Consider the following 13,327-nt stretch of genomic DNA (forward strand, 5'->3'; position numbering starts at 1 on the left):
CCCAGGAGAAGGAAAAGGCTACCCACTCCAGTATTCTGGCCTGAAGAATTCCATGGACTGTATAGTCGATGGGATCGCAAAGAGTCAGACATGACTGAGCGACTTTCACAGGAACCAGATAGAACCAGTGTTTGAATGTAGACATTCTGACTCCAGAGACCATGCCTTTAGCCATAATGCTATACAGTTTTCTGAACTTTTTGATTTCTTCTTACATATATTTTAACTACTTTCCATGTATATGTTTTTGTATGATTACAGCTTACACCTAGGATTTTGGACCGTTCCCCTGCCCCCAACTATTTTTATCTCTGAGACTCTTTAAAACATAATAAAAACTATTATCCTCTGATAGAGACCTACAAGGATTCCTTATTCTATTTTTTCTTGTTACCCTTCAGCACTTATAGATATCAATTTATTGATATACTCTTTTATAAATGAGTTTTAATTTGTTCCATGTGCAAGTCTGCTCTTGGTTCAAATGGACTGAAAACTTCTGGCTTTCCTTTCTTTCTTTTATCATCAAATAGAAGGTGATAAATAACTGACACTGACTAGCATAAAATATCACTGATATGACTTAGGGGCAAAAACTCACGTAGTTCAAAGATTCCAATTTTACTCATGAATTCGAAGAATGCATCAAGAATTCTGCAGAGAGTTGTAACAATTGTTATGTCTTGTACAGGAAACGGCTGAAATTTCTGATGTTTCTTTATAAACTGTAGTCCATCTGGGACGCTATTTTTAATCATGAATTCAAGACAATCCACTTCTGCTTTATTCATAATTTTAGAATTTTTCAGAAGCCATGACTTAACATAAGGCTCCCATCCCAGATCAACAGGATTCTAATAATAGAAAGCATAAGGTAATTTAATGTAAATAAATAAAATTACAGTGTCCACCTACTTTCTTCCTATCTCTTTATTTCACTACTGCCCCTGCCAAATAATGGTTTAGAATCAGCATTCATTAAAGGGCAAGTGATCAAAAACACCTTACAGAATTATCTTCCTGATTTTAACCACAATCCTACATAACAACAAGCAACTAGAGGATTATGTGTAGGGAGCTGTGTTGAGGCTATGCACATGTGGTAAGAGGAACTGCTTACCCAGAAAATCAGCAGTTTAGTTCAGTGGTTACACTGAGCTAAGGAGATTAGAACACAGGGCTAATCATGGCTAATAATTAATTTCATGTGTAGGGAACATTCATTCTTTGCTGTGTCTTCTATTCCTTACCACTGCACTGGTAATGCATTTCATAAGTCCTGAGAGTCATGGAGGGGCTTCCCAAGTGGCTCAGTGGGTAAAGAAACCACTTGTCAATGCAGGAGAGACAGGAGACTTGGGTTCAATCCCTGGGCCGGGAAGATCTGGAGGAGGGCATGGCAACCACTCCAGTATTCTTACCTGGAGAATCCCATGGCCAGAGGAGCCTGGTGGGCTACAGTCCATAGGGTTGCACAGAGTCAGACATGATGGAAGCGACTGAGAATGCATGCAAGAGTCATGGAATGGGCATGAAAAGCCTTCAGGGCAAACGTTCCTCGATGGAAAAATAATTCCTATCAATTAAGTTAACCTATTGAAAGAGCTACTTATGCATGGTTGTGGAAAATACTGACACTGACATTCCAATTACTGAGTGGACCGATTAAGCATAGTAACCGATTAAGCATAGTAACAGTAGTAATTAACATTCGTATTTACTTCTGGGTTAGGAGGCTTTGCTGTTGCTGCTGCTAAGTCGCTTCAGTCGTGTTCGACTCTGTGCGACCCCACAGACAGCAGCCCACCAGGAGACATAAAATTTTGTAACTACGATAGCCCTGCTGAATCCAGAGGAAACAAAATAAACATAAAATGCTGCAGATAATGACTAAATAAGAAATGTTCTTTGTTAAGAAATTTGTATCAGAAACTTACCATATAGACCATTGCACATCGGCTGACAATAGCAGGACTAGCTTGAGCTAGACTGTCCACTTCAAAGATCACTCTGATTTTACTAGTCAAAGTTATTCTCTCGCTGTTTGCTAAGCACAATGTCCTAGTGTCATCTAGCATAGAATTTAGATTTTCTACCCAGAAGCTATCCACTGGCCCATCTAAGACAATCCACTGCCAATCAAAGTCTGGAAAGAAAAATATTTGTAATGTAATTGAGAAAAACCTCACTCTACTCTCCTTACAATCTTGCTAATTTTCTCTTTTAATTAGAAAGTACTTTCTAATTAAGATGAAGAATGATGTCCTAGAAAACCCTAGAATGAATGTGCTTAAATGAGTCTCATATATATTGTGAATATTCATAACACATACTTAGCAATACTTTAAACATTGCTTTGGTATTCTTAGTTTGCTGAATTGTATAATTAACCCTTAAAATTTGAGTTAGAGAAAGATCCATGAATCTAGTTTTTCCATAATAATATTGTTTGTTTCCCCTTTCAACCCAGGAATATTTTTTGGATATGCTTCCTCTGGGAAATAAAGGGAAATAGGATGTCCTTTAAAGAAAGAATCAAGTAGACAGATGTTAAGAATAATTCACTTGGGGAACTCATTTTCTTCACTTTGCACACTCTACACCCAGCACATTGCTCCACAATATTAGAAAATCAATTGGTCAGGATACACGGATCATTATAGAAATTAAAAAAATAGTTAAACACCTGAAATACAAAAACATTCCAGAAGAACAGGAGAGTAGAGCTGGGATCCAGACAGCCTGCCTTGGGCTGAACTAACTGCCTTGGATTCCCCGATGAAAGAAATATTACGCTCAATCGTTGTACTCTCCCCACATTGAATACCAAAACTGATACACAAGATTCAGGAATCCTAAAAATGTAGAAACAATAGCAGAAATCTCTTTCAAAGTCAGGAACATAAATATACTACTGGTGGATATGTTGATATGACGTTCAACATGGAGTAGAGAAAGCCATGCCTGGGGCTTCTGCAGTAGACTGTTGGCTCTTTTGGAGCAGGGATCTTTTCACACTCTCTGTTCCCCTGGCACATAGTAAACTGGCAGATAATGGGAATATAGTTCATTCTAGATGAATATGCTTGGGTTGTATGATTTGGCCCAGGAATGTTTAGATTGTCTGAAAATACTATTGTAGGTTGCCACTGGTACTTCTAACCTGATATTTATTCCTACCTTTAGTATCTATTTGGTTCTTGTGAGATATTAATGGTCATTTGTAAAATGAATGGGCTATGTAAGTGCTAGTATTTTTATATATAATTATATATGTACACTAATATATACAAGTTTCAAATAAACACATGAGGAAAAAATAAATGGTACGAGGACAAAATATCACTCATTAAAAATGTTTTTAAAGATGTAAATAGAGCTCATGTTGGTTCAATTTTCTTCTATGTTAATCAATAATCTTTACTGAATTTATTAATAATACTTACTTTGACTTTCTGGAATTTTAATATCTTTCTCCATCTCCTTCTCAAAAATATGATAATCAGAATCTGCTGCATCAGAGAAATCAAGCTTGAAAACCTAAAATATGTAATCAATAATGTTTAAACTTTTATTTGATCATACTTTTGTACTCAAATGGTCTATATATCAATATACTTTTTTGAGTAATAAAAACATAAGAGGTTTTGCAGCTGAAAGGCCAACATGTAACCAGCACAGTATAACAGAATTGAGTTATGACTACTGGTCATTTTCTTTCAGAAAATTCTTTTAGTTGTTTTCATAAAGATAGTACATATTTTTATAATATTCAAGTAATACAGCAAAGCTCAGAGAATAAAGAAAAAGTTCTCTGAACTGCCACCACCTATTAAAAAAAAAAGACAGTTGACATTTTGGTGTATATTTTTCTTAGACCTTCCTTCACGATGGAGTTTTTATATTTTAAGGGACATAAGAATTACCTGCAGGGTTATTAAATTCTAACAACTCAACTTTGGAGATTCAGATTGAATAGGTTAGGGATGGAGCCCAAGATTTCCATTTTTAATATACTCCCCAGGTGACTCAAATACAGGTTGTTATCACGTCAATCTCCGAGGAATTCTGATCTTCATCATCTGGGGGTGTGGCACGTGTGGGGACTGTCCTATTTATCTCCCCAGTGAGGATGAGTATTATACCATCAGTTGACTGGCACTGGCCTCCTTTACCACCAAGTGTAGAGGAACAGAAGACCAAACTCTAGAGCTGTGCTAGGGGTACAGTAAGGGTTCTGAAGAGAGAGACCAAACATTGGTGTGAGCACCGTGTTTCAATCAGGTCTTAGCAATGCAACAAATAATAGTCAGGTGCTTCTAATTCCCAAGTCTCACTGGGAAGAAGAAAAGTAAGTCCAAGGCTATTTCCAATTATTTTTCCTATTACAAAAGTCTGCAATTATTTTCCCTGTAGATAAGACATTATGCTCTATGCCATTTTCCCCCCTCTAGAGAGACATTTTTAAATGTGAAATTGTGGGTCCAACATTACATATTTTAACCTTTAATAAATTCTACTAAATTTCAGTCAGACACGACTTAGCGACCAACAACAACAACTAAAATTCTTTCTGAAAGTTTGTGGCAATAATACTGCATCAATGAGACAAAAGAATGTTTGTTTCTTCACATTTTTGTTAACTCTGAACGTTTTGGCTTTCAATATTCTTAAGTATTGAAAATTTGATGAGAAAAAATCTGTCTATCATTGTCATACTTTTTATTCTTTTTTGTCTAATGCTTAGGCTAAACATCTTTACATATGTCTATTGTTAATTTTTATTTTTCTATCAATTTTATACTCATAGCCTTTCCTCCTTTCCTTATTTAGTTGCCTAATCATTTCTTATTCATCTTTGAAGTTCTTTTTTTATATTAGGAATAGTAACTCATTGCTTATAATATATACTGTAAATATTTTCTTCCAGACTGTGGTTTGTTTTAATGTTGCTTTTTGCAATCACTGAAAAAACATTTTCTCATTTATATTTGAAGTCAAATGCTTTTATATTTTGATTTATAATTTTTGGGTTCCAATATTAATTATTTCCTAACTCTGAAAATATGTCCCTCAATTTTATTATATTTTAATTATTTTACTTTATATTAATTAATTTATATTAATTAATTCATCCAGAGTTTTATTTCTGTGTGTGTGGGGGTAAAAGTCTTTCTATTTTCACACAGTAAAATGGAAAATTATATAGACAGGGGATTAAATAAAAAATGCTTTTCCTGCTGATTAGAATTATTACTTTAGCTGCATACTAAATTCCTATCTATGTTGAATATGCTTCCATTTATTTCCATTTCTCTATTAGTTCCATTTCTGTGTGAGTGCCTTACTATTTTAAAAATTTTTTCCGGACTTGAGTACAATCTTTTCTTTTCACTTCTTCATACCATACACAAAAATTAACTCAAAACAGACCAAAGATCTAACTATAAAAATATTATAAAAATCTTAGAATAAAATAAGAGAAAGTCTTTTGACTTTGAATTATGCAAAGTTTTCTTAAGTTATGATACCAAAAGGACAAGTGATAAAAGAAAAAATAGATTGGATTTATCACAGTTAAAAACTTTTGTGTTTCAAATGACACTATCAAGAAACTAAAAAGACTCACAGAATGGGAAAAAATAATGTGTTAATTGTATAAGGAATTTGATGGGGCTTTCCTGGTGTCTCAGCGGTAAAGAATTTGCCTGCGATGCAGAAGGCCTGGGTTTGGTCCCTGAGTCGGGAAGATTACCTGGAGGAGGACAGGCAACTCACGCCAGTATTCTTGCCTGGAGGCTCTCGTGGATAGAGAAGCCGGGCGGCCTACAATGCATAGCGGGGCAAAGAGTTGGACATGACTGAAGCAACTTAGCACACATGCAAGGAATTTGAGAAGGGACTTATATCCTGAATATATTTTTTTAAATTCTTAAAGTTCATTAATTAAAAGACAGATAATCAAACCAACAAGAAGATACAGTAATTTAAATATATATGCACCTAGCATAGGAGCACCAACACAGAGCAAATGATAACAAACGGAAAGAGAGCTTGGCAGCGATGCCATAGTTTGACACTCCACCTACATCAATGGACAGATCATTCAGACAGAAAATCAAGAGGAAAATATGTTTTTGTGTGTGTCTAGTTGCTTAGTTACGTCTGACTCTTTGCGACCCTTTGGACAGTAGCCCGCAGGCTCCTCTATCTGTGGGAATTTTCAGTCAAGAACACTGGAGTGAGTTGCCATTTTCCTGCTCCATGGGATTTTCCCAACCTAGGGATAGAATCAGTGTCTCCTGCTTTGCTGCTGCTGCTGCTAAGTCACTTCTGTCGTGTCCGACTCTGTGCAGTCCCACAGACATCAGCCCACCAGGCTCCCCTGTCCCTGGGATTCTCCAGGCAAGAACACTGGAGTGGGTTGCCATTTCCTTCTCCAATGCGTGAAAGTGAAAAGTGAAAGCGAAGTCGCTCAGTCGTGTCCAACTCTTAGCGACCCCATGGACCGCAGCCTACCAGGCTCCTCCGTCCATGGGATTTTCCAGGCAAGAGTACTGGAGCGGGGTACCACTGCCTTCTCCCTCCTGCTTTGCAGGTGCATTCGCTACCAGCTGAGCCATCAAGGAAGCCTAGTAGGAAAATATTGGCCTTAAGCGATACATTAGACCAATGGACTTAATAGATATATAGAGACTATTTCATCCCCAAACAGCAGAATTCACATTCTTTTCAAATGCACATGAAACTTTATCCAAGATAGATTACATTTAGGCCACAAAACAAATAACAATAAATTTAAGAAGATTTAAATAATATTTAGCATCTTTTCTAACAACAACAGTGGGAAGGAGATGAATTATTCAATAGTGTCAGAACAATTTTGCATTTGGGAAAAAATTAAGTTAAACAAACACACCAAAATAAATTATATTATTACATAGATGAAAATTTTAAAAGGCTTATTATATGTTTGTTATTAAGCAACCAGTGATACAACAATAATATTAGAATAGGGAAAGGTATTACTGAAAAGTTAAAATGTACAAAAGAATATATTGTAAATTTATTTTCATTGATTGTCAGAAATAAGTATAGCACAGATGACAAATACATTTTTAATTCTTTTAAACATACCACTCTCATATCAATGTGAAAACAGCAATAACACAACAAAATTTTATTTCCTTAGGACAAATTACTAGGAACAGATTTCTAAATCAAACAAAATGACAAGTTAAAAATATCAATATGTATTTCCAAACTACCACCAGACATGTATGAATCTCTACTTCACAACTTTATAATTATGGAATATTAGTTCTCTATTTCTAAAAATCTTTCTTAATTTGTTTGGTTTCAAGTATTATCTTTTTTGTTATTACACTTTCAGTTCAGTTCAGTCACTCAGTCATGTCCGACTCTTTGCGACCCCATGAATCGCAGCACGCCAGGCCTCCCTGTTCATCACCATCTCCCAGAGTTCACTCAGACTCATGTCCATCGAGTCCGTGATGCCATCCAGCCATCTCATCCTCGGTCGTCCCCTTCTCCTCCTGCCCCCAATCCCTCCCAGCATCAGAGTTTTTTCCAATGAGTCAACACTTTAGTAGAGGGTAAATATGGAGAAGGAAACGGCAACCCACTCCAGTGTTCTTGCCTGGAGAATCCCATGGACGGAGGGGCCTGGTGGGCTGCAGTCTATGGGGTTGCAAAGAGCTGGACACGACTAAGCAACTAACACACACACACACACAGATAGGGTAAATATAGTATATAGTAAATGAAATTCACTACTAATCTCTACTTATTACTAATGAGAATATAAACTTACAGGTTTTTTGCTATTCATATTTATTCTTTGATGAATTTTGGATTAAATAGTTTATACTTTTTACTGAAGTATTTTTGAATCTCATTAGTTTGGAAGTTATATTGGTGGTGCTGGGATCATGAGGTTATCCTCTACTTACGCTTAATCCACTGTGTTTTTCTTGAAAAGCAAGTATCTTTAACTTCATTTAATCATTTATTAATCATTTTAAAACACAATGGTACACGTACACAATGGGAATGTAAATTGGTTCAGTTACTATGGAGACCAGTATGAAGTTCGAAAAAAACCTAAAAATAAAACTACCATATGACCCAGCAATCCGGCATATACTTGGAGAAAACCATAATTCAAAAAGATACATGCACCCCAATGTTTATTGCAGCACTATTTCTAATAGCCAGGACATGGAAGCAACCTAAATGCCCATCACCAGTGGAATGGATAAAGAAAGATATGGTACATATATGCAATGGAATATTACTCAGCCATAAAAAATACCATCATCAGCAACATGGATGGACCTAGAGATTGTCATACTGAGTGAAGTTAAGTCAGAAAGAAAAAGACAAATATATAATATTGCTTAAATGTGTAATCTAAAAAACAGTGCAAAATGAACTTATCTACAAAACAAAAATAAAGTTACAGATGTAGAGAACAAACTTATAAATACCAAGGAGGGAATGGGTGGGTGGCATGAATTGGGAGACTGGAATTGACATATATACACTACTGTGTTTAAAGAGATAACTAATGAGAACCTAATGTTCTCAGTGCTCTGGGAACTCTACTCAGTGCTCTGAGTGAGCTAAATGGGAAGAAATCTAAAAACAAGGCAATATATTTATATGTATAACTGATTCACATTGCTGTATATCAGAAACTAACACAACATTGTAAAGCAACTATATTCCAATAAAAATTAATTAAAAAACCCCCCAAAATCCACAAGGTATATTTTCTGTTTTTTAATAGCTCATTACTTTTCCCTTTTTTAAACTGATCATAATAATTTTAAAACTTATGCTGCTGCTGCTGCTAAGTTGCCTCGCTAGTAAGTATCTAATGAAACTGATATCAAACATTAGATAAACAATGAAATAATCTATCATAGTGAAACAAAATAAACATTCCATACTGAACTTACATTAGCGGAATCTGAGATTTTTGATTCGCTGTCTTTGTTTGAGTATTTTGCAGTGTTTAAATATACGTAATTCCGAATTGTTGCTGATAATAATCCATCAACCCATTCCATAGTATTAGGATCCAGATGTCCATATAGTTCACTGAGAGTGATACACTTTGGATTTAAAATACAAATATCTATTTTTCCTCTTCTTCCTGAAATCTGAGAAAAATCCAGTGTGATTTTTAAAGACACTGACTATAGAACAATTGTCCAATTTTTTTGTATCATTCCTACTAGAGGTTTTAGGAGAGATCTTTCCCTTCAAAGAAGGATTCTTTATAAAGGTAGCACTTTGCAAAAAATAGTAAAAATTGACTTATTAAAATTAGCCATTATATCCAAATAATTACTTCTTAAAATTACAAATACTACAAATAAGGCTTCCCTAGTAGTTCAGCTGGTGAAGAATCTACCTGCAATGCAGGGGACCCTGGTTTGATTTCTTGGTCGGGAAGTTCTGCTAGAGAAGGGATAGGCTACCCATTCCAGTATTCTTGGGCTTCCCTGGTAGCTCAGATGGTAATGAATCCACCTGCAATGTGGGAGACCTGGATTTGATCCCTGGGTTGGGACGATCCCCTAGAGAAGGGATTGGCTACCCACTCCAGTATTCTGGCCTGGAGAATTCCATGGACAGAGGAGCCTGGCAGACTACAGTCCATGGAGCCGCAAAAAGTTGGACACGACTGAGCAACTTTCACAGACACACAAATGAATCCCTAGGAAAAGAATGGGAAAAAAGAAAACCCATCATGCTTCTAAATGGACTTAGTAGATGTAATGAAGGGACATTTCTGGAGATGGGAAAATTATCCTGATTATCCAAGTTAATTCAATCTAATTGCATGAGTTAAAATTGGAAGAGGAAAGCAAGGGAGCAAATCAGAAACAGGGCAGTACAGAAGGATCTAGAGGTATGGACAGTGGGCAAAGATCTGAGAGAGGCCTCTAGAAGGTAAGGGCAGCTTCCCGCTGACAAACAGCAAGGAAATGGGACCTACTTATTTATGCCAACACCTGAATGCACAAGGGAAAGAGTTCCTCCCTAGAGCCTCCAGAAAGGAACTCAACCTGCTGACATCTGGATCATAGCCCAGTGAGACCCATACTGGACTTCTGACTCCCAGAACCGGAAGATAATAAATGAGTGTAGTTTTAATTCATGTCATTGTGGTTATTAGTTATAGCAGCAATAGAAAATGAATAATTTCTATTTCATATATATATATATATACACAATGAAATATATAGTCAGTATATATATACTGACTATATATTATATAAATACACTCGGCCATAAAAAGAATGAAATAATGTTAGGAAGCATTTAACAGGGAGGCTTACTGTGTGCTGTTTTGGATCTTTCAGGAATTCTCTGTTCCTTATTAATTCATGAATATTCAGGAATTAATAGGAGAGGCAAGCCTCTCCTGGGTTCTGAGGAATCCAGGCATTTCCTTCATTAGTTTTTCTATATGGTGATAAGTACCATCTTCCTTTTTATGAACCATATAGTAAAAGTGATTATTTTTTCTTTCTATTCCTCTCTCTTTCATATGGATGACCTCATGTTTCCTTGTAAGTTTTGATTTTATCTCTGCTAAAAATAGCTATCTTGTAAGACAGTATAAATACCTACACAATGTTGAATAAAACACCTCTGCTCCATCAGAGCTTTGGTCCCCGTGTCTTGCTTTCTCTCTCTTTCTCTTTCAGGCTGATCCCCTGGAGTGCAGAGGCTCTCTGAGTTCAATTTCCTGCCCGGGCTTCTAAGACCCTCTCGAGAAGGCGCTCTGCGCCTTCATCCCATCGAGAGGGCACCTGAGGCCTCCATGAACAGAGCAAGCCCTGTGCTAGGGGCTTTATTGGCTTTCTGCATAAACCAAGGAATATCAGCCTCTTTCTCTCTCCTTTACGCTCTTATTGGTCGACTCCAGACCACCAGGTTCCAGTCCATTGAAGGACCTCAACAAAATATCATTTACAGCAATAGAGATGGACCTAGAGATTGTCATATTAAGTTAAGGAAGTCAGAGAAAGACAGATGATATCATATGATATTGTTTATATATAGAATCTTAAAACATGATACAAATGAACTTATTTACAAAACAGAAATAGACTCACAGATGTAGAAAACAAACTTATGGTTCCCAACTAGGAAGGGGGGGCAGGGATAAGGACTTTGGGATTAAAATATACACACTGATATATATAAAGGGCTTCCTGGTGGCTCAGGCAATAAAGAATCTGCCTGTGGTGCAGGAGACCTGGGTTCAATCCCTGGGTCAGGAAGATTCTCTGGAGAAGGGGATGGCAACCCACTCCAGTATTCTTGCCTGGAAAATCCCATGAACAGAGGAGCCTGGTGGGCTATAGTCCATGGGGTGGCAAAGAGTTGGACATGACTAAGTGACTAACACTTTCACTGTATATAAAATAATCAACAAGGACTTACTCTATAGCACAGGGAAATAAGTATCTTGTAATAACCTATAGTGGAAGAGAATGTAAAAAAAGAATATATATATATATATATACACATGAATGTAAAAAAATATATACACACACACATGTATATAACTGAATCACTGCTGTACACCTGTAACTAACCTGTAACTAACAGAACTCAATTATAAATTGAGTAAATCAATTATATTTCAATTAAAAAAAACCTTTCCCATTATGCCTCATCCAGGAACACAATCAATATTTGAGCTAGGATGTGTTTTGTCTGGAGTCAGAGTTGGATATAGAAATCAGGAAGAGTAAGATATAGTTTTAAGCTTCAGGTCATAATTGGTACTCAGACTTTATTTACAACATTCTAATTCCCCTGATGCTGGGAAAGATCGAAGGCAAAAGGAAAAGGAGAAGGCAGACGATGAGATAGTTACATAACAGCACTGAATCAATGGACATGAATCTGAGCAAACTCCAGGATACAGTGAAGGACAGAGAAGCCTGGCGTGCTGCAGTTCATGCGGTTGCAAAAAGGCAGACATGACTTAGTGACTGAACACACACATACACAACCTGGTGGCTACTGGAATAACAGATGTCTGTGTCACGATTATGCATTTCAAGCAGGAAGAGTGGCAGGCATTTCTTGCGAAAGCTGCAAGAAGGCTACAGACCCACAGAAGCCTAAAATAAGAAATTTCAGATCAAGACATACAACAGACCATCTAAGGCTCTAAGGAGAAGCTAAGGTAAGAATGTTTGAGATTAAAACATTCAAAAGCAGCTGCATATACAAGGGAATTGTGAAAGTCAGATGCAGACCCAGTAGAGATGCAGCCACAGGGAGAAAATAAGTGAAAAGACTTATACTTTCATCTCGGGCTGATCCTTAGGCTTAGATCAGTGAAGAACTATCCCAGCAGACAGCAAGTCTGTAAAGCCTGAGAAATGTGGCTCTTTTTACGAACGCTCAGTTTTCAACAATAAACAAATTCACAAGGAATACAAAGAAACATGAAAACCAGTCCATCCAAAGTAATAAACTAAACAGAAAACATCCCTGACGAAGCTCAGATATTGAACATAATAAAAAAAAGATTTTAACTGTAGTAAATATGCCCGAAGAGATGAAGAAAATCATAGCTCAAACTAAAGGAAATGAGTAAAGTGATATGAGAAAAGTAGGGAATATAAGTAAACAGAAATTATAAAAAGGAACCAAATAGAAATTACAGAGCTGAAAATATAACAGCTGAAATAAAAAATTTCAGCAGAGGTAATCAGTTAATTTGAGCAGCCAGGAAAAAGAATCAGCAAATTTTAAGACAGGACTATTAAAATTACCTTGTTTGAGGTCATAAAACAACTCTCAATACATTTTAGAATATTAAAATCAATATTCTAAATATTCTTCTCCAACTGCAAATGAATAAAAACAGAAATCAATAACAAAAGTTGGAAAATTTTCCAATACATAGAAATTTAAAAATATACTTCTGAGCAACCAATGAGTCAAAGAAGAAATAGGGAATTGAGATAAATGAAAATGAAAACACAACATACCAACACTTATGGAATACAGTGAAATTAATGCAAAGAAGAAAAAGTACAGCTATAAACACCCACATTAAAAGAGAAAAAAGACCTCAAATCAACAGTCTAATTTAAACTGTAAGGAACTAGGAAAAGAAGAGCACGGTAAATTCAAGACCAGCAAGAAGAAGGAAATGATCAGAGAATAGATAAATAGAGAATAGAAAAACAATAGAAAGAACCAATATGACCAAAAGCTGGTTGCTTGAAAAGATCAACGCAATAGACAAACTTTTAACTAG

The 13,327-nt window shown here is 36.2% G+C and overlaps 1 protein-coding gene across 1 annotated transcript in view; it reads right to left on the bottom strand.

The window, feature by feature from the left end:
* Positions 1-13,327, bottom strand: part of DNAH14 (dynein axonemal heavy chain 14) — a 361,705-nt gene that overhangs the window by 171,467 nt on the left and 176,911 nt on the right. Inside the window, exons 36-39 of the mRNA XM_040262849.1 lie at positions 8,985-9,188; positions 3,447-3,540; positions 1,938-2,146; positions 602-854 (exon numbers count right to left, since the gene is read on the bottom strand). Of these exons, the coding sequence (XP_040118783.1) occupies positions 602-854; positions 1,938-2,146; positions 3,447-3,540; positions 8,985-9,188 (760 nt within the window). The remainder of the gene's footprint in view (positions 1-601; positions 855-1,937; positions 2,147-3,446; positions 3,541-8,984; positions 9,189-13,327) is intronic.

Source organism: Oryx dammah, unplaced genomic scaffold (assembly GCF_014754425.2).
Source record: "Oryx dammah isolate SB20612 unplaced genomic scaffold, SCBI_Odam_1.1 HiC_scaffold_21, whole genome shotgun sequence".
NCBI classification, from domain to species: domain Eukaryota; kingdom Metazoa; phylum Chordata; class Mammalia; order Artiodactyla; family Bovidae; genus Oryx; species Oryx dammah.